Consider the following 19,931-nt stretch of genomic DNA (forward strand, 5'->3'; position numbering starts at 1 on the left):
ACTCACCACAAGTTACTCAGCCTCTGAGCAAAGCTTGTCACCGCGTGAGTTATGTGGCCAGTCCAGTTGAAATTCTGCTCAATGGTGATCACCCCTCTCCCTGCACGATGTGGTTCTTGTGGCTTGATCAAATAAATGGGGTTTGAAAGCAATGGGTTGGAATTCCTGGCTCACAGGAAAAGGAATATCAGGGTTCAATGTATCAGAACCAGAATTTATTGACATGAGCAAATCACGAAATCTGTTGTTTTGCGGCAGCGACACAGGGCAAACATTTCTATAAACCACCTTACAACAATAAATAAAATAGTGCAAGGAAAAGAAAAAGTCAAAACCGTGTCTGTGGTTCGTTGATCATTCAGGAATCTGAAGGCGGAGGGGAAGAAGCCGTCCTTGTGCCCGCTGAGTGCTCGTCTTCAGGCTCCTGGACCTCCTACCCGATGGTAGCAGAGTGAAGAGGGTGGTGGGTGTCCTTGAGTATAGAGGCTGCTTTCTTAAGACACCGTCTCATGTCGATGTCCTCGATGGAGCAAAGTCTTGATGTCTGTGATGTCGCAGGCCGAGTTCACAACCCTCTGGAGTTTATTTTTGTCCTGAGAGTTGGCATCTCCGTACCAGACAATGATGCAACCAGCCTGTGGAAGTTTTCAAGAGTCTTCAGTGACATATCAAATCTCCTCAAACTCCTCACAAAGCGTAGCTGCTGGCGGGTCTTCTTCGTGATTGCAACAACAGCATCAATGCAGGTACTCTGACAATAAATCTGAACTTTGAGGTGGCCACGCTCCCTTTCATTGCCTGCCAAATTTTGCTTGTCCACTGTTCGCTGCCCTTGACCTTCTCCCTTTGAAGAGGTCACGGGATTCGGGAGGTGCTGCCGGAGTAACCTGGGCAAGTAACTGCCGTGCGGAGGGAGGTGAATGGGGCACCAATCAGGCAGGCTGCCCTCTCCAGGATGTCGCCGTTGGGGAGGTGCACTCACTGAGGCACATGTCAGGAGGCAAGTCACGTGCCGCAGGAAACCCAGCCTCTGACCTACCCTTCTACCTGTGGCAGAGATAGGTACAATTGTCCAGGTAGGTGGATGGGGAAAAGGGAGTGGAACATGGGCCTAATTCAGGCAAATGGGACCAGTGCAGACTGGCACCTTGGTTGGCATGGACAAGTTGTGGCAAAGGGACGGTTTCCTTGCTGCATATCTCCATGAACCTAACAATCCCAAATGTAGATTGGCCCTTGGGGGGGGGGGGGGGGGGGTCAGGACTCATCAGCATTCCCACACTGCCCCCATCAATTGGGCGGAAGGCACAAGCACAGACTCTTGGCTCAGGTATGGGTCTTCTAAGTCCGAAACAGGGCAGCGTATCATCCGGGGACATCTGTGCCAACTTCACCCTCCCACCAACAGCACCAAAACGCAAAATTGACATGCTGACTCACCTCCCACTGGTGAGGACTCAAGCAGTCCACACAAGGCTGCTACCTTTCGGGACTTTGTGCATTTGGCTCGCAGATGTCAATTAAACTCAGAAAACCAATGACGTTGCACCAATTGTTTCATTTGGAAAACAGTTCCAGCATTTCGCACTTGCCCACCTTTCAAAGTAATTTATTGCATGCAATGTGCTTGATGTTTGAAGGATGCAAGAAGGCACTCGATGAAAGCAATGTTTTTTTCTCTCTGATCCAGATAATATTAATTATTACAAGGTGCAGCCTTGTGTGAGAACACATGCCTCATGATCTGATAAGCTCAACAACAATGGATCTGCCCTCCTCATCCCAACTCTAATTAATTTCATCTGGGATACATCATCCCAGCCATCGAACCATAAGACCAGAAGATATAGGAGCAGATATAGGCCATTCAGCCCATCGAGTGTGCCCTTCCATTTAATCATGAGCTGATCCATTCTCTCTCTCTCTCTCTCTATCAGCCCCACTGCCTGGCCTTCTCTCTATTACCTTTGATAAAGAACCTGTCAATCTCAGTGCCTGACCATTCATCATGTATGTCCTTTCTTGGATTGTCCTTCCAAAATGCAACACCTCACGCTTGTCTGCATTAAATTCCATCTGCCATTTTTCAGCCTATTTTTCCAGCTGGTCCAGATTCCTCTGCAAGCTTTGAAAACTTTCTTCGTTGTCCACAACGGCTCCAATCTTAGTGTCAACAGCAAACTTTCTGATCCAATTTAACACATTATCATCCAGGTCATTGACATAGATGACAAGCAACAATGGTCCCAGCACCAATCCCTGAGGCACGCCACTAGCCACAGGCCTCCAGTCTGAGAAGCAACCATCCACCACTACTCTCTGGCTTCTCCCGTCCAGCCATTGTCCAATCCAGTTCATTACTTCACCGTGAATACCCAACCTCTGAACCTTCCTGACTAACCTTCCAGGTGGGGCCTTGTCAAAGGTCTACTAAAATCCATTTAGAAAACACCCATAGCCTTTCCTTCATCACCCCATCCCTCCATGGGAAAAATGCTCCAGTGTCGGGGTTGAAGTCGACAGAGTTTGACTTTACAATACGCTTGCTTCCCAGGAGATCTGCTGACACACTTGTGGGGCGCCAGTCAACTGAAGTAAATGTCTGAAAGGTCATGGCTTGAAGCTGAATGAATCAACATCGGTTTGAGTCACACAGCACAGCAGCAGGCCCTTCGGCCCACTGAGACCACAGTGCTACCCGTTCAGTTTCAACAGCTGCAGCCTTCCCCGTCACCCTTCCCCCGACTACCTCTCTCACAGTTGCCAAGGCACCCACATTTGAAGGGGCCGGAGTGATGGGGGGGGGGGTCACTTCCACCCCCTTTCACAGCCCCACTGCCGGGGTGGGGGGGTGGGGATTTCCAAAACTTTGAACCAGGCTCACCAACACCCAACCCTCTCCCTTCCACAACCTTCTTGACTCGCTGTACAAGGGCTGCTTTGCTCTATTCCCCTCCCTCAGTACAGCATATGTCTTCAGGTGCAAATGGCCCCCACTCATTCCAGCGTGACTCCAGGCCTCCAACATCATACCAGGGACTGTCCTCCTGAGTCGACTATTCTTCTACTCCCGAGTCCCGGGCTTTGAGCATCTCTGACTTTACCTCCCCTCTCTCGACTTGTCTCCGTAAGCTTCCCTGATCCCCTCTCTCTTCTTGCACCCTCAAAGCTTTAGTGCCCTTGCGCTCTTTGGCCTAGACCTGGCACAGCTGTAAAGCACCTTGGGGCTCTGTTTGATGCCATGGACTACAGAATCAGAATTTATTGACATGAATGTCACAAAATGTGTTGTTTTGCGGAAGCATCACCGTACAAAATAAATTTTTAAAATTAGACAAAGTGTGGCAGAGTCTATGGTTCATTGATCATTCAGGAATCTGATGGCAGAGGGGAAGAAGCTGTCCTTGTGTGCTGGGTGCTTGTCTTCAGGCTCCTGTACTTTGTCCTCGATGGGCATGGCCTGGGTGGTGGGGGTCTTTGAAGATAGGGGCTGCTTTTTTAAGACCGTCTCATGTCGATGTTTTCGATAGAGTGAAGGCTGGTGCCTGTGATGTCGCAGGTCGAGTTAACAACCCTCTGGAGTTTATTCTTGTCCTGAGAGTTGGTGCCTCTGTACCATGCAATGATGCAACCAGCCAGAATGCTCTCTATGGTCCACCTGTAGAGGTTTACGGAGTCTTCGGTGATGTACCGACTACTTCTTGTGGCTGTTATGCACCTGTGCTTGCCCGGTGCACCTCATTTTTGCTGCTTTCTCCCAGCAGAGGGCACTGAGGCACTTTGATCTGCTCCACAGTTACCTACTTTATCCCCCAGGCAAAAGCATTTCAGAAATCAACCCTCCCCTCTGCTAGAGGCTCACAGTCTGAGCAAGCCTCCCTCGCATCATTCATACAAGATAGTCTCTGCAAATTCAATCAGGAGTTCTTCCCCAGTCTGCAGAACTCAGTCCCGCTAGGAATAGATTGAGGGGGAGAAGAGCCCAGTGTTTCACAAGAGCCTGGGGGAAACACAGGGGGAAAGCCTGAAGCGCTGTGTGCGATTCCGGTCCTTGTGTGCTTCGGAGGGGGGAATTATCAATGGAAAATGCTGCAAACACTCAGCACGTCAGGCAGCGTCGGTGGAGGGAGAAAAGCGGCCTTTGACCCAAGATCTTTTCTCTGTTCTCCGAACACGAGGAGAGTGCTCCTTTTGCACCCACCACCAGCTGGAAGGTCAAGGGCAGCAAAAGCAGAAGAATACCTCGACCTGGAGGTTGCCGTCCGATGCGCGCACTGTCCTGACTTAGAAAATCCATCACCGTTCTTTCACCATCATTGAGACGCTGTGGGGACGTCCGCACCGGTCTGCAACGGTTCAGGAGACAGCCCTCTTATCTACCCCTTTCTCAAGGGCAATGAAGGACATAAGAACATAAGAAATAGGTGTAGGAGTCAGCCATTCAGCCCATCGAGCCTGTTCCACCATTCAATGAGATCATGGCTGATCTGATGATCATCTCCAGCTACATGCCCTTTTCCCCACATCCCTTAATTCCTGCACTATGTAAAAATTCTATCCAGCCTTGTCTTAAATATGTTTTCTGAGGTCGCCTCCATTGATTCAATGGACATTGAATTCCACAGATTCACCCTCTTCTGGGAGAAAAGCAGTTCCTCCTCATCTCCACCCTAAATCTACTCCCCTGAATCTTGAGGCCACGTCCCCTAGTTCTGGTCTCTCCCACCGATGGGAACAGCTTGTGGGCAATTAAATGCTGGCTCAGCTTGTGGAGCCCACCTCCCTTGAATGAATTTTAAGAAATAAAAAGACACTAAAAATTAATATTCGGGCTGATGAGCCTTCATCAGAATTTTCATCTGACCTCCTAGTGATCCCTGTTTTTTTCTGATCGGCAATAAATGCTGCGCTGGCCATTAGTGACCGCATCTCATGCACAAAGGTGAAGGAACGAATATAAAGCCTTGCTTTGCGATCCCACATGCTCTCCGCAGCTGAATCACAGCCTCACTGCCAGACGCCTTGCGCAGAGAAGTGTGCCCCAGCCATCAACAGAATGTCAACCAGTTCAGCACAGGAACAGTAAAACACACTGAAACGCTGGATGAACTCAGGAGGTCTCGGAGCGTCCATAGGAAGGAAAGATCTATAACTGACATCTTGGGCTTGAGCCCTTCTTCAAGGCATAAGCAAATTCCTTGCTTATGCCTCGAAGAAGGTCTCTGGCCCAAAATGGCAGGAATATATCGCTATCTCCTGTGGACGCTCCGAGACCTGCTGAGTTCCACCAGCGTTTCAGTGTGTTTTTACCACAGTTGTGCCGTTTGCAGACTGTTGTGTTTCACTCAGCACAGGAAGAAGCTTCAGCCCACGATGTATATGATGCACAAATTTAACCATATCCCTGCTGCCTCCACATGCTCCATTTCCCTCCCTCCCCTGCAGACTCGTCCGTCTACCTTTGAAGCCTCTCCAGCACTATGACTCCATGATGACCTCCCCGAGTCACTGGAATGGAGCCAAAAGGGTTAAACCGTGCAGCTGGGGTTGCAGTCCCTTGAGGAGGGACACTAAAGTGGCGAATTAATTGGAGTGTTCAAGATAAGTTAGAGGGGGGTGAGATTGCGGGCGGAAACTGTGCTGGGCTGCAGCTCGCCGCGGTTGGTTGAGGGGAAGCATCGACCTTTGGCTTTCGCACATAGATTGGGTTTTTTTCTGTTTTCCCACAGCCAAGATGGAAAACAGATTGAAAAGGAACCGTGGGCCACTTCTGAGGGTGGTGCAGAGGAAGGCCTGACTCAATCAGAAAGGTGGTACGGGAGGGCTGACCGTGGCCAGAAATATGAAGGGCCTCACTACCAGGTGCCCCGACAACAGGGTCGAATTGGCCTGTAGCTCTGTGCCCGGTGACACATAAAACAGTGCCCTTTGTAGTGGGCACTCTCCTCTTGTCGTTCCTTGTGTCTTCCTCTGTGTTTTAGCAGTCTCTCCTAAATCTAAAATCCCATGGTTGAAAATATCAATTAATCCAAATAAGGAACTGCTTTGACATATTCATTTTTTTTCTTATTGAAGCTGCCACTGATTTAATGCGAAGAGTACGTCAGGTTTAATTGTGTAAAGAAATGGATTAGCTATTTAATAACATTATTAAGCAGCTGTGGGCATTAACTGGCTTCACTTAAGACTATGGACTGATTCCTCACAAGGATTTCAACGCTTGTAAATCAAACAGCACATTTGCAAAGGACCAAAATCTTATCACCTGAGCTTGAACCTCACTCAAATGGGACTCCTGCTTGCTTTGTGTTTTTAGACATCCAGCACGGTAACAGGCCCTTTCAGCCCACGAGCCCATGCTGCCCAATCACATCCAACTTACCTACAATTGTGTTGGAGGGTGGGAGTAAACCCACACGGACATGGAAAGAGCATACAAATTCCTTACAGACAGCGCTCTATTCAAAACCCGGTTGCGATAACAGTTTGATCTGGCGAAATGATCTCATCCTTCTGTTCATCTTCAGTGGCTGCCGAGGTTGGCACCAGGCTAAGACTGGCCTTAGAATTTTGATCATTCCAATGCTCTCTGAGCCAATCACTCTCAATGCACTCTCCTTGAATCTAAGGTTATCCAAAACTCCGCTCTCCAGGATCCATGGCAAGCAGATGGTGAAAAGGGAGCAAAATAAAGCGCTCTAGGAACAATTTCGCCTTTTGGCCTTCTTAATCGAGACTTTTGTTGCCATGAAAGGTTTTATTTTGCACACTCTTGGGATCAGAAACCAAAAATATTAGAAATACTTCGCCAGTCAATCAGTGATGGAGGAGAGAGAAATAGAGTTTACTGTTTCTTTGGCCTCAGAAATGAGGAAAGGTCATAGCTCTAGAAAATTACTCCATTCTTCTCTTTTCCATTAATCTTTAATTTTTTATTTACAACACGGTAGAAGCCCATTCCAGCCTCTGAAACCCATGCTGCACAATTACCCCCAATTGACCTACGTCCCCATATGTTTTTCTTGGATGCTGCTTGTGGTTTAGGTTAGTGTCTGAGCTGAGCATGTTGCTCCCAGGACGTGGTTTTCCTACAAGGACTGAGGGGATTCACACTGGGAACGCATTTGGTTGAATGTTAGCTGGGACATCAGAGGTGGAGGGGTGGGGCGGGGAAATTCCCCTAATCTCTCAAACTAGCACCAAAGGAAGGTTGGTGGATGGGGGGGGGGGTGTTTATTTGTGGCATTCAGCTGCGAGAGTGCTAAACGTCACATCTGGAACCCCCGTACCCTCTGATGCTCCTTCTGGAAGGTGATCGTGAGGTCCCATTCAAAGCCAACCTCCTGCTGACCGGGGATCTGCCTGAGCTGCCACTGTTACAAATTATGGATCCATAGCGGGCCCTCAACTCCACGTCCGCATCAGTTGTTTTCTGTGCAATATGGCCTGGTACATTTGTGGACACTAATGCCATGTAAAGCATGTTATTGTGCACTCCTGTTACACTACACAGCCTGGCACAAAGGACTAAAAAAAAATTCTAAAATTAGCAGCAACAACCATTAGCATCTCAAAACCTCCCTCTCCAGGACCCCGTTGAGAACGTTTTAGACTCAAAATGCCCTCAATGTTATGTACCATTCTGTACCAGAGAGGCTGCTTTCAGGAGGGCACACTCTCAAGATTCGATTTATTGTTATGTAATAAAGACAGTGTACCATTACATGGAATTTGTTTTCGTCTGCCGTAAGGCAGACAGATTCGCCATCACCAGAAATTGCCTGAACCGCCTCTTGCAGTCGGAGAAAGAGAAGCAAACAAGAGTCTCCACGCCCCCCCCCCCCCCACAAGAGTCACCGTGTGTCCATAGATTCGCCTCCAGCCCTCCTGCAGCCGCACATAGTCCAATCCGTACTATCAGCCGCCCGAGCTCCAGGAGAGAGGCAAGTGGCTAATCAGGAACAGACGAGACCTTTAACCCGTTATTTCGGTGAGGGAGGTCATTCAGTCCCCACGCAAGGTATTCCAGACATCTCCCAACAACAAACACCAGTCTTCTTGCAGCACCTCTAGGGCCAAATGATCAGGTAAAAAAGCACCCAGAGTACTTACGGTTGGCAGAGCATAACCAGGTCCTGGTCAGTGGTGCCGGGATGAAGTCCGCGGATGTAGAGGTTGGTTTTACTCAGCTGCTCCCCTCCGACGCTGCTGTTACTGCTACTGTTGGTGCTGGGGCTGGGCGGGGCCATCTGCTGCACTGTTGGAGCATAGGCCTGCTGGCAAAAAAAAAACCCAAAAGTGATTATTTTACCCCATCCGAAAACCAAGATTTCACATTCCTGTAACTCGGCCAGTCTGGGATCGCGTGGGTTCCTAAGGCGGGCCAAATTCAGATCCAGGAAGGAGTCAGATTTTCGGAGCGGAGGGTTGTATTGCAAATTGGAGGCCTGTGACCAGTAGTGTAACCGCAGAGGTAAAACATGGAAGTCTGCAGACTCCACGGTTGAAGTAAAAACACGATTCTGGAGAAACTCAGCAGGTCAAACAGCGTCCTTTACGTAGCAAAGATCAAGGTACCAACTATATAACTTGACGAAGGGCTCAAGCCCGAAATATTGGTATGTATCTTTATCTTTGCTATATTTGTTTCCATGTGTACGCTGTGTACAGTTTATTTTCACACAACCAATAAGTGGTCATTCTTGTCCTCGGACAATAAATCTGAACTCTGAATCTAAAGGTCACTGTTTGACCTGCTTAGTTTCTCCAGCATTGTGTTTTCACAGTGTTGCACAGGGATCAGTCCCAGGGCTTCTGTTGTTTGTTATCTATATTAAATGATTTGTATGTTAATACGGTTAGTACATTTGCAGATAACACCAGCAATGAACCAGAATCAGGATTTATTGTCATGAACGTGGCACGAAATTGATGGTTTTGCAGCAGCGTCACAGGGCAAACGTTCATATAAACCACCTTACAAAATAAATATTAAAAATAGTGCAATAAAAAATCAAAGTGAGGCCATGTTTGTGGTTTATTGATCATTCAGGAATCTGATGGCGGAGGGGAAGAAGCCACCCTTGTGCCGCTGGGTGCTCGTCTTCAGGCTCCTGGACATTTTACTCTGACGGTAGCAGAGTGAAGAGGGCATTGGCCTGAGTGGTGGAGGTTCTTTGAGGATAGAGGCTGCTTTTTTAAGACATCGCCTCATGTCGGTGTCCTCGATGGAGTGAAGTCTGAGTTAACAACCCTCTGGGGTTTATTCTTGTCCTGAGAGTTGGCGCCTCCGTACCAGGCAGTGATGCAACCAGCCAGAATGCGCTCCACCTCAAACTCCTCACAAAGTATCGTTGTCATTGGTGGTATAGTCCAGCCATTCTCGCCATTTTTTCAGCTACGGCCCACCTTTCCCAGTACACTGCTCAAAGTTTATGACCTCTCTTCCCTGTGAAGCAGTCAGGTTTTGGTTTCTTCTGAACTTCTCTCTTACTGACGACATAAGAAATATTTATGTTACTTAAGGTGTAAAGAGAAACGAGGTTTTCAATGAAATGTCCCCAGGGTCTCTGCTGAGAATGACTGGTATAGTGGACAGGGAGGAAGGATATCCAAGTTTAGCATCTCAGATCAGTTGGGAAGGTAGAACAAGGTGTGGCAAAAGGAATGGACTCTGACAAATGTGAGGTGCGACGGTTCAGTCAGTCAAACCAAGGAAGGACTTGTACGGTGAAAGATAGGGCCCTGGAGAGTGTGCTGGAGCAGAGAGACCTCGGGGTACAGGGCAATAGTTCCCAAAAAAGTGGCAACTTGGGTGCACAAGGGTGTTTGGCACAGTGGCCTTCACTGGGCGGGGTACTGAGTACAGAGGTTGGGACATCCTGACATCGGCATACAAGGTGTTGGTAGAACCATATGTGGGAATATTGCGTGCAGTTCTGGTCACCCCAACTACAGGAAGGACATTTTTGTGTCAAAAGGGGTGCAGATAGGATTCCCAAGGATGTTACCGAGACTTGAGGGCTTGAGTTAAAGAGGGAGGTTGGATAGGGAGCGTCTTATTTCCTCGAATATTGGAGGCCAAGGGTGATCTTGTAGAGTGACACAAAATCATGAGGGGCATGGATAAAATGAAGGGTCACAGACTCCAAGGGTAGATGAATTGGAGAATTAGAAGGTGTGGGTTTAGGGTGATTTTAGATTTAGACCAGTGGTTCTCAGTCTTTTTCTTTCCACCCACATCCCACTTTAAGTAATCCCTAGGCCATCAGTGCTCTGTGATTAGTAAGGAATTGCTTAAGGTGGGATGTGGGTGGGAAGGGAAGGTTGAGAATCACTGCTCTAGACCCAATTGTTACTGAAATATTTTGCTGGAGAAAAATTGTCATTGGCCCATCTCCTTTGGAGTTCTGAAACCGTGCACATAACGAGTCAATTAGGGGCGACTAAAACGATGGTTTTCAAACTTTTTCTTTCCACCCACATCCCACTTTAAGCAATCCTTTACTAATCACAGAACACCGACGGCAGAGGGATTTAAACATACAGCATACTAACAGGCCCTTCGGCCCACGAGCCTGTGCTGCCCAATTACATCTGATGGACTTACAACTCCTGGTACGTTTTGAACAGTGGGAGGAAACCGGAGCCTCTGGGGAAAACCCACACGGACACGGGGAGAACGCACATGACATCATCACAGACAGCGCAAGATTTGAACCCCAGTCCCGATCGCTGGTGCTGGAACAGCGTTGCGCCAACTGCTACGCCAACTGTGAGAGGGGAGAGATTTAAGAGGGACATGAGGGGCAACTTATTCACTCAGAGGGTGGTCCACATTGGGAACGACCTACTAGAGGAAGCATGACTTTGGTATTCAAGACATTTTGACAGATATATTGGAAAGGCAGAAGGATATGGACCAAATGCAGGCAAATAGGATCAGCCATCTTGGTTAGCATGGATGAGTTAGGCCAAAGGGCCTATACAAATCTATGACACCATGCTAATGCGACCATTCAGCCCACGGGGTCTTTGCCAAATATCAGAGCAATCCCATTCCCATTCCCCCTCCCCCATTTATTTCCAGGAAAGCTCTCGCATCCCCACCTACTCCACCCAGATCATCCCGAGCACGGGGATGTTTACAATGGCCAATTCACCCACTGTCCTACATGGTGAGGGGAAAAGAAAAAACAGAGCACTCGGGGTGGGGTGGGGCAAGGGATGGTGGGTAGGGGAAGAATGTGTAAGCACCACACTGACAGGATGGGAGCTCAGGATTGAATCCGAATCACTGGAGCTGTGCGGAAGCAGCACTAACTGCTGCACCCGTGCTGGCTTGATACAAATCCTGACAAATGTCCCCTCTCCCTCTCCCCCCTCCCCCCCCCCCACCCACTCACCAATCTCTCCCCTCTCCCTCTCCCCCCTCCCCCCCCCCCACCCACTCACCAATCTCAGCAACCTCAACAACGTTCTCTTTGAATATGGCCTGCTCCCTATCATAAATGAGACCTGGGGAAAAAGGCAGTGACCTTGGTGATTGAGATAAGTTGAAAGCAGTGTCCCAAATCCACAAACATCAAAGTGAAGTCACCATTATCTTAAACCAACAGATCGTGACAATTAACTTGGAGGTCAATGTGGCCAACTTTGAACTCTAGTCCGAAATGTGGAAACGTTGCTCCCTCTGCCCTGCAACATTTTCCATGGGGCGGGGGGGAGTTTCGAGTCTATCATTGACCGGCCAGCATGATGTCTCCTATTCAGTAACTTACATTGGGTTGAACATAAATGCTCCCAGACTAATGGCAGGGATCCAGCTCCATCAGAACACAAGGCCAGAAGAAATGGGAGCAGGAGTGGGGTAATTTAGCTCCTCAAAACGCCCCCCCCCCCAACTGTTCAATGAGATTGTTGCTGATCTGACATTCTCAAGGGGAAGGGGTAGACACAGAAATGGTGCATGCCGGGATAATGGAGTAATGCAGCACTCGTGTTCCAAAATCAAGACAGTTATGGGTTCAAGTCCCAGGAACCGGAGGACACACACTGCAGCTGGGAGACTGACGGGAAATGTCACACTGTTCTCAAGGAATGAAACTTTGACCCAGCCCTCCTGGCTGGGATCTCAACTCATAAAGATCCATTGTTTCAAACAAGAACTGGAGAAATCCACTGCACTGCAGCACTACAACAGGCCCTTCAGCCCATCTAGTCAGTGCCAAACTATTAGTCTGCCGAGTCCCAGTGAGCTGCACATGGACCATATCCATCCATGTACCATTTTTAAAAAAATATTTAGACAAACAGCATGGTTACAGGCCATTCCAGCAGACGAGCCCACGCGGAGCACCCCTGCAGACACCAGTGGGCGGCGGCGGGGGGGGGGGGGAGGGGGGTGGGGGGTGGGTGGGAAAGGTACAAACTCCTGACAAGAGCGCGGGATTCTCCTTAATTCTCCTTAAATGTCCAATGGAGTCCACATTCACCATTTCACTCCCACCGCCCTCTGTGGGAAGACTATCCCCGTAATGTCCCCTTTTAAACATTTCTCAAAGCCCTTGGCCAATCTCCCATGGCACAACACCCCTCTGGTGTTGTCCATCTCCTAACAGATGTTCCAGTTGCTGAATTTGCTGAACGCAAGTTGGCAGGTGGATTTCTTCATTGCAACATTTATAACACAATTTACTTTCGATCATTCACTTTCCGCCCTCTGGTTACGTTATTGTTGCAAAAATAAAAGGTTGGTGAGCAGGATCAGATCGCAGTCAAGCTCCCAAGAGCATTTGTGCCCATACTTCCTCCCTCATCAGCATTTGGGGCCACAAACGGTCCTTCCAAGTGAAGCAACACTTTGCATGTATATCTGCGAGAGTGAGCTGCTACATCTGGTGCTCCCGCTGTGACCTGCTCTACCTCGGAGAGACTGGGAGATCGCTTCACTGAGCACCTCCACACCAGTGACAGGGAATCTCCCAGTGGCCGACCCCTTCAGTTCTGCCCCCGGTGATATATCTTTACCTTTGCTACATAAAGGACACGGATTGACCTGCTGGTTTCTCGAGCATTGTGTTTTTACTTCAACCACGGGGTCTGCAGATTTTTGTGCTTTCCTCCCAAGAGCACTTAGAGCTCGGGGCTTCACTGGAAGGGATGAAGGTATTGTCAGCGTGTGGAGGGTAGGGTATGTGCCGGAGTGTGGGGTTGCAGCAGGTGGAGGGTGAGCAGCTGCAGATTGGGCTCGTGGCTTTGGGAGGTATGAAAAGTGGCTGGTGGTGAGGGAGGAAATGAGTGGGGTAGAGTGTGGGGAGGCAAGATCCTTGGGGGGGGGGGGGATGGAATCCTTACATAAGCCATTGAACCAGCAACATCACAGTGCATTGGTAAAACCAGTTATATGCAGACATGTCCTTGGGCCACTGGTGTCTTACTCAAAAATTTGTGAATCCTGGCATTAAACAAGAAATTCTGGAGAAGCTGGGGTTGAGTGTAGTGTTGTACAGAACTGTGCTGGAGAAACTCAGCAGGTCACGCAGTGTCCATGGGAAGTAAATCTGCGGACACTGGGGTTGTAGTGAAATACACAACCATGCTGGAGAAACTCAGCAGGTCATTCAGCGTCCGTGGGGAGTAAATCTGCAGACAATGGGGTTGTAGTGAAATACACAACCATGCTGGAGAAACTCAGCAGGTAACTCAGCATCCGTGGGGAGTAAATCTGCAGACACTGGGGTTGTAGTGAAATACACAACCATGCTGGAGAAACTCAGCAGGTCACACAGCGTCCGTGGGGAGTAAATCTGCAGACACTGGGGTTGTAGTGAAATACACAACCATGCTGGAGAAACTCAGCAGGTCACACAGCGTCCGTGGGGAGTAAATCTGCAGACACTGGGGTTGTAGTGAAATACACAACCTTGCTGGAGAAACTCAGCAGGTCACACAGCGTCCGTGGGGAGTAAAAGGGTCACCCACATTTCGGGCCTGGGCCCTTTACTATTTTTGCTTCTACTTAACAAAAGGCTCAGGGCCGAAATGTTGGGTGACCCTTTTACTCCCTGTGGACTCTACGAGCCCTGCTGAGTTTCTCCAGCACGGTTGTGTACTGCACTGTGAATCCTGGTCTTTACCCATGGGTCACTGGGAACAGTCTCCCCTCTCACGAGCTGTTCCAAATCTGTCCTCATCTCGAATGCGCTTGGGCCAAGGAGAACAACCCTCCTTTTTCTCCCTAACTGTGGACAAACACCCCTTGTCCCGGGAACTATTCTGGTAAATCTCCTCCACACTTTCCTCATGATCTTCACATGCTCGCAGAAGTGCGGCAACCAGAACTGAACACCATACTCAGTCTGTCACTCATAAAGGCTCAGCTTAGCACGCCTGCCTTTGCATTCCATACCCCTCCGTCTATGAAGCCAAATAATCTGGACTTTATTTTAGTTTGTTGACTGAGTGATAAATATTGCAAAGGAGGAGAGAGAGGCACAGAGGAAGGAAATTCCAGAGCTTAGGGTCTAGCCAGTTGAAAGCGTGGTTGCCAAAGATTAACGAGTTCAGATGATAGGGTTTGTCTGCTATTTTAACAGTGCTGATAATGCCTTAGTTTAAGATAAAGAACAGAGGGATGTCATATCCTGCTATCTCCAACAGTAATTCCAGCCCCAAGAGTCAATTTACTGAAGAAATGCTATACCTATGTTTGCACAATGTCAAGTGATGAATCAGTCTGTGCAGGTCAGCACCATCAGGACTGTGAGCAGGCAAAATGGCCATCCCCATTTGTTGTGGGAGTCCTTTCAGGCAGGGGCAAAGGAAATTAGAGATTCCTTCATTGTCATGTAATAGTACAGAACATGTAATATTACACAAATTTATTTGCCTTCTGCCTACCATAAGGCAAAGAGTCGCCATTTGTGTTGCCCGGTGCCTCTTGGAGTAAGAGAGAAGGAGAAGCCAAAATGAGTCCCCTCAGAGACACTACCCCTTTTCTACTGCAGAGCCAAGGTATTCCTGTAGACAGGACCCATCCTAGGAAGATGGGGCTTATGCGTTCACACAGAACTGAAATAAAGCTGGTTCTGAGTCAAATGTACTCCACCACTGAGAGTACCTACCGAGGTGGACAGAAGACGGGTAAGTCGAGACCCGCCACCCTCCCCCAATCCACCTTACGATTCTTTCACACAGCGCTCGAAAGGTGGATAAAACTTGGCTTTCAAGCTCTGTGTAAAAGATGCCACGGAGTGTCCGTGCATTCGCCTCCCGCAGCCGGCCAGACTCCTGTTCAATCCATCGGCCACCCCCGAGCTCTAGATCCAACACCTCCAACAAGGTCAGGAAGCCTCCAGCGCCCAAGGCCTGACTGGGAGCCCTTCTTGCCCTCAGCACCCCCTCAGCTCCTGGCTCCAACACCTCATTCCCATGAGCCTGTCTGCTGGTCCTGCAGGCCGGGGGGTCCTTCAACCGCAGCCTGTGCAGGTCCCACAGCCACGGAGCTCCTTGCTGCTCCACCGCCATGGTCATGTCCTGTTGGGTCATCTCCTCTGCATCTCCTTCTCCCTGTTTCTGGTGCCCTGGTCTGGTCCACTGCTCTCCTGGAGTCTGCAAACTCTCGTAGCTGCTGCCAAGCAGTGGGACTGCCAGCTCCCATGAGGTGCCTGGAGTGGTCCCCATGAGATGCCTGGAGCTCCATGAGGTGCCTGGAGTGGCCCCATGAGATGCCTGGCGCTGCCCCATGGTGCCCGGAGCAGCCCCCATGAGGTGTCTGGAGTGGCCCCCATGAGGTGTCTGGAGTGGCCCCCTTGAGGTGCCTAGAGCGATCCCATGAGGTACCCGGAGTTGCCCTATGAGGTACCCAGAGCAAGTCCCATGAGGTGTCTGGAGTGGCCCCCGTGAGGTGCCTGGTGCAGCCTCCATAAGGTGCCTGGAGCGGCCCCATGAGATGCCCGGAGCGGTCCGCCAGTGAGCTTCGGCAGCCATGCACCCCTGACTGTAATCTCAAGGATGTGGGAGGAAACCGGGGCACCATGAGCGGTGAGGGGGAGGGGGGAAGGACTAACGCAGGTCACAGGGAGAGCGTAAAAATGCCACACAGACAGCATTGTGGGTCAGGATCCAAGCCGGGCCTCTGGAGCTACGAGCCAGAGACTCTACTTGCCGTACCACTGTGCCGTCCCCGAGCTAGTATGTAAAGTAAGTCATTACATCCTGGGCTCATTGATCAACTTTGGCTCCTGATGGGTAACCCTGAGTTTTAAAAGTCTCATGGTTGTTTCTGAATCCCACCATGGTGTCAACACTTCCTGATTTCCACCTCCAGTCATGCAAATCTCTAAGATCTCTGCCCTTCTCCACTCTGATCCTGGTATCACCCACAGATTTAATAGCCTCATTACAGGCAGCCATGCTCTGATATAAAATGTATCATCAGAGGACATACATGACATCACATACAGCCCTGAGATTCCTTTACCTGTGGGCCAGGTAGAATGACCACTTATTGGTAGTGCAAAAAAAACTGTACTCAACGTACACGTGAACAAATGTAAACAAACTGACTGTGCAATACAGAAAGGAAAAAAAAATCAATAAAATGCACGTCAGACTCCTTAAATGGGTCCTGATTGAGTTTGTCGTTGAGGAGTCTGATGGTGGAGGGGTAGCAGTTGTTCCTGAACCTGCTGGTGTGAGTCTTGTAGCACCTACACCTCTTTCCTGATGGCAGCAGCGAGAACAGAGCGTGTGCTGCCGGTGTGGATTCTTGACAATTGCTGCTGCCCTCCGACAGCAGTGATCCCCATAGATGTTGTCAATGGCGGGGAGGGTTTTGCCTGTGATGTCCTCGGCTGTGTCCACTATCTGTTGCAGGGCTTTACGCTCAGAGTTATTGGTGTCCCATACCAGACCGTGATGCAGCCGGTCACTTTCCACTGTACCGCTGTAGAAATTTGCCAAGGTTTCTGGTGTCATACCAAACCTCCGCAAACTCCTGAGATAGTAGAGGTGCTGACGTGCTTTCTTCACGAGGTTATTAGTGTTTTGGGTCCAGGAAAGATCCTCCAGGATAGTGACTCCCAAGAACTTAAATAGCCCCGAGTTCTGGAATATCTTCCCTCCTTCTCCACATCTCTCTCCTTTTTTTTTTAAACCCTTAAAACATCTTGGTTTGATCAAACTTTTGGTCACCTGGTGTAATTTCTCCTAAATTAATACAGAAAATGCGGGGAGGAGTCACGTGATGGAGTAGTGGCCGGACGGTGAACTCCAGCCCTCTCCAGAAAAGTCGGGAAAAACAAAGGAAAATGCAAAGGCACAGAAATAAAAGTTACAGAAAAGTGAGTATAAAGGTGGAAAGAAGATGGCGACAAAAAAAGAAAAATCGAAAGCAACGGTAAGAAGAGAGGAAGAGAAGACAAAGGAGGAAAAAGGTGAAGGCCTTACCTGTCCGAAGAGGCCCGCTGCGGAGAGAGAAACCCGCTCCCTCAGGTCGGTAAATAATGGACTACAAAAATGGCTCGCAGAGCCGAGTAAAAGTGCGCAACCGCGCATGCGCGAAGTATCGCGCATGGGCGATGCGAATGAAAAAAAACACACCGACGGGAGGGGGGACCAGCTGGGGAGTCGATCTCCACAGCCGGCAACGACAGCTGCAGAACACCTGCAGCAAGAAGAGACCACAGAAGACAATAGAAACAAGAAAGAAGAGGAGGAAAGAGCACCAAAGAAACAACAGATGGCCAACCCAGAGGAAGAAGAAGAGGAAGAGGAAGAGTACAGTGAAATAGAAGAGAAAAGAAAGGCAAGATAAAGGATATACTTTCTCTTATTAAAGGATACATGGAGTCATTTAAAGAATGGCAAACACAGGAATTTAAGGATTTAAGAAAAAGAATAAACAACACAGAAGAGAAAATAAATAAAATGGAGATGACCTTAACAGAAATGGGAAAGAAAATGGACAAGATGGAAGAGCGGGCAGTAGCAGCAGAAATGGAGGTAGAGGACTTAAAAAAGAAATTGGAGAAATCTAATAAAAAAACTAAAGAGACACAAGAACTACTAGCTCAAAAAATAGATACAATGGAAAATTATAACAGAAGAAATAACATAAAGATAGTGGGCCTTAAGGAAGATGAAGAAGGCAAGAATATGAGGGAGTTTATAAAAGAGTGGATCCCTAAGACCCTAGGATGTCCAGAACTACAGCAAGAAATGGAAATAGAAAGGGCACATAGAGTATTGGCCTCTAAACCACAACCACAACAAAAACCAAGATCTATTGTAGTAAAATTCCTAAGATATACTACAAGAGAAAAGGTACTGGAGAAGACAATGGAAAAAGTAAGAGGGGGCAACAAACCACTGGAGTATAAAGGGCAAAAAATCTTCATTTATCCAGATATAAGTTTTGAACTCCTAAAGAAGAGAAAAGAGTTCAATACAGCAAAGGCGATTTTATGGAAGAAAGGGTATAAATTTATACTAAAGCATCCAGCGGTATTGAAAATATTTATTCCAGGACAACAAAACAGACTATTCTCGGATCCAGAAGAAGCACGAAAATTTGCAGAACAATTACAAAAATAGACTGGGGGAGGAAGACGGGTAATGAGAGTTAAAATGATCACGATTGATATGTATGTGGGTAAAGACAAAAATAGACTGAGGGACGAAGACGGGTAATGAGAGTAAAAATGATCACGATTGATATGTATGCGGGTAAAGAGGTATAAGAGTGAATAGAGACAATGAGCATACATGAATGTATCTGTACTTAGAGGAAAATATAGATAGTATAGACAAGAATTAATAAGGGAAGGTAATGGAATAGAGAGAATAAGGAGGGAATTAAAAGAGTGACCTTTGTGACATATGAAAAGTGAAATCTTTTCTGGGGGAGGCGGGGTGGGGGGAAATAGCGGTCACTGCAAAATCAGTTGACGCTTGCGAGTGGATTCGCAAATCCAAATGGAGAGGGGAGATGTGGTTGTCCGACAAGGGATAAAGGACAACTCAGGAGGTGAAGGGGAGATTGGGGATAAATAAGATAGAAATAGGAGAATAAGGAAAATGTTGGATGTTGTAGGAATGTTGTCTTATAAAGAGTTGAAAATAAGAAAACAGAAATGGAAAAGGAGGAAAGGTAATGATGGAAAAACGGAAAGAGAAGATAAACAAAATATAAAAGGGCTACGCTGAACTATATGTCTTTAAATATTAATGGAATACATAACCAAATTAAAAGGAAGAAACTACTAAATTTAAATGAATAAATGTATTCCATTAGAAAAAATAACATATAGGTTAAGAAATAATATTGAAATATTCGAACAAGTATAGGAGCCTTACATTAAATACAATAGCGAAAACCTACCGGGGACAAACATTACCTAAGTTGATGGAAGGAGAAGGAAAGAAAAGAATGGACTCAGTAGAATTTCTGGTGTAATTTTGTTGAATGACAACATTGTCTGACTGGCTTAATGCAACCTAGATTGTATACCTAAAATGGATGAGAGGGGTGGTGGGGGGGTGGCTTGGGAGGAAAGGGGGGGGGGGAGAAAAAGTCACTGTATATGTGTGAAAAAGAAAAAGTGTATATCATGGCTAATGTGATTTATGGTGTGAAAAAGAAAATATTTTTAAAAAAATTAATACAGAAAATGCTCAGCAAGTCAGGCAGCGGCTGTGGAGTGGGAAAAAGAGTCGACTTCAGCTTGAGAACCTTTTTAAGAACTGGGAAAGAAAGGAAATGAGCAAAAGTTGCAGAGAAAGTCAGGAGGGCATGGAATGGATAATTGAGTGAGTCCAGAAGTCTAAATGGGATACGTCGTTGATGAATTTGCCTGGCTCAAAGACTGGATCTAGTTGGTGTCCAGCCATCCGAGGTCCTCAAACAGTCCTTCCAAGTGAAGCAGCAC

The 19,931-nt window shown here is 47.9% G+C and overlaps 1 protein-coding gene across 6 annotated transcripts in view; it reads right to left on the reverse strand.

Moving 5' to 3' along the window:
- LOC138747444 (RNA-binding motif, single-stranded-interacting protein 2-like) overlaps positions 1–19,931 on the reverse strand; it is a 227,309-nt gene that overhangs the window by 105,988 nt on the left and 101,390 nt on the right. For 4 of the 6 annotated variants that reach the window (XM_069906672.1, XM_069906667.1, XM_069906670.1 and 1 more), the window contains one exon: positions 8,113–8,276. In XM_069906672.1, coding sequence (XP_069762773.1) covers positions 8,113–8,276 — 164 coding nt within the window. The remainder of the gene's footprint in view (positions 1–8,112; positions 8,277–19,931) is intronic. The other 2 variants (XM_069906668.1, XM_069906671.1) reach the window with 1 other exon arrangement.

Source organism: Narcine bancroftii, chromosome 12, assembly GCF_036971445.1.
Source record: "Narcine bancroftii isolate sNarBan1 chromosome 12, sNarBan1.hap1, whole genome shotgun sequence".
Classification (NCBI taxonomy): domain Eukaryota; kingdom Metazoa; phylum Chordata; class Chondrichthyes; order Torpediniformes; family Narcinidae; genus Narcine; species Narcine bancroftii.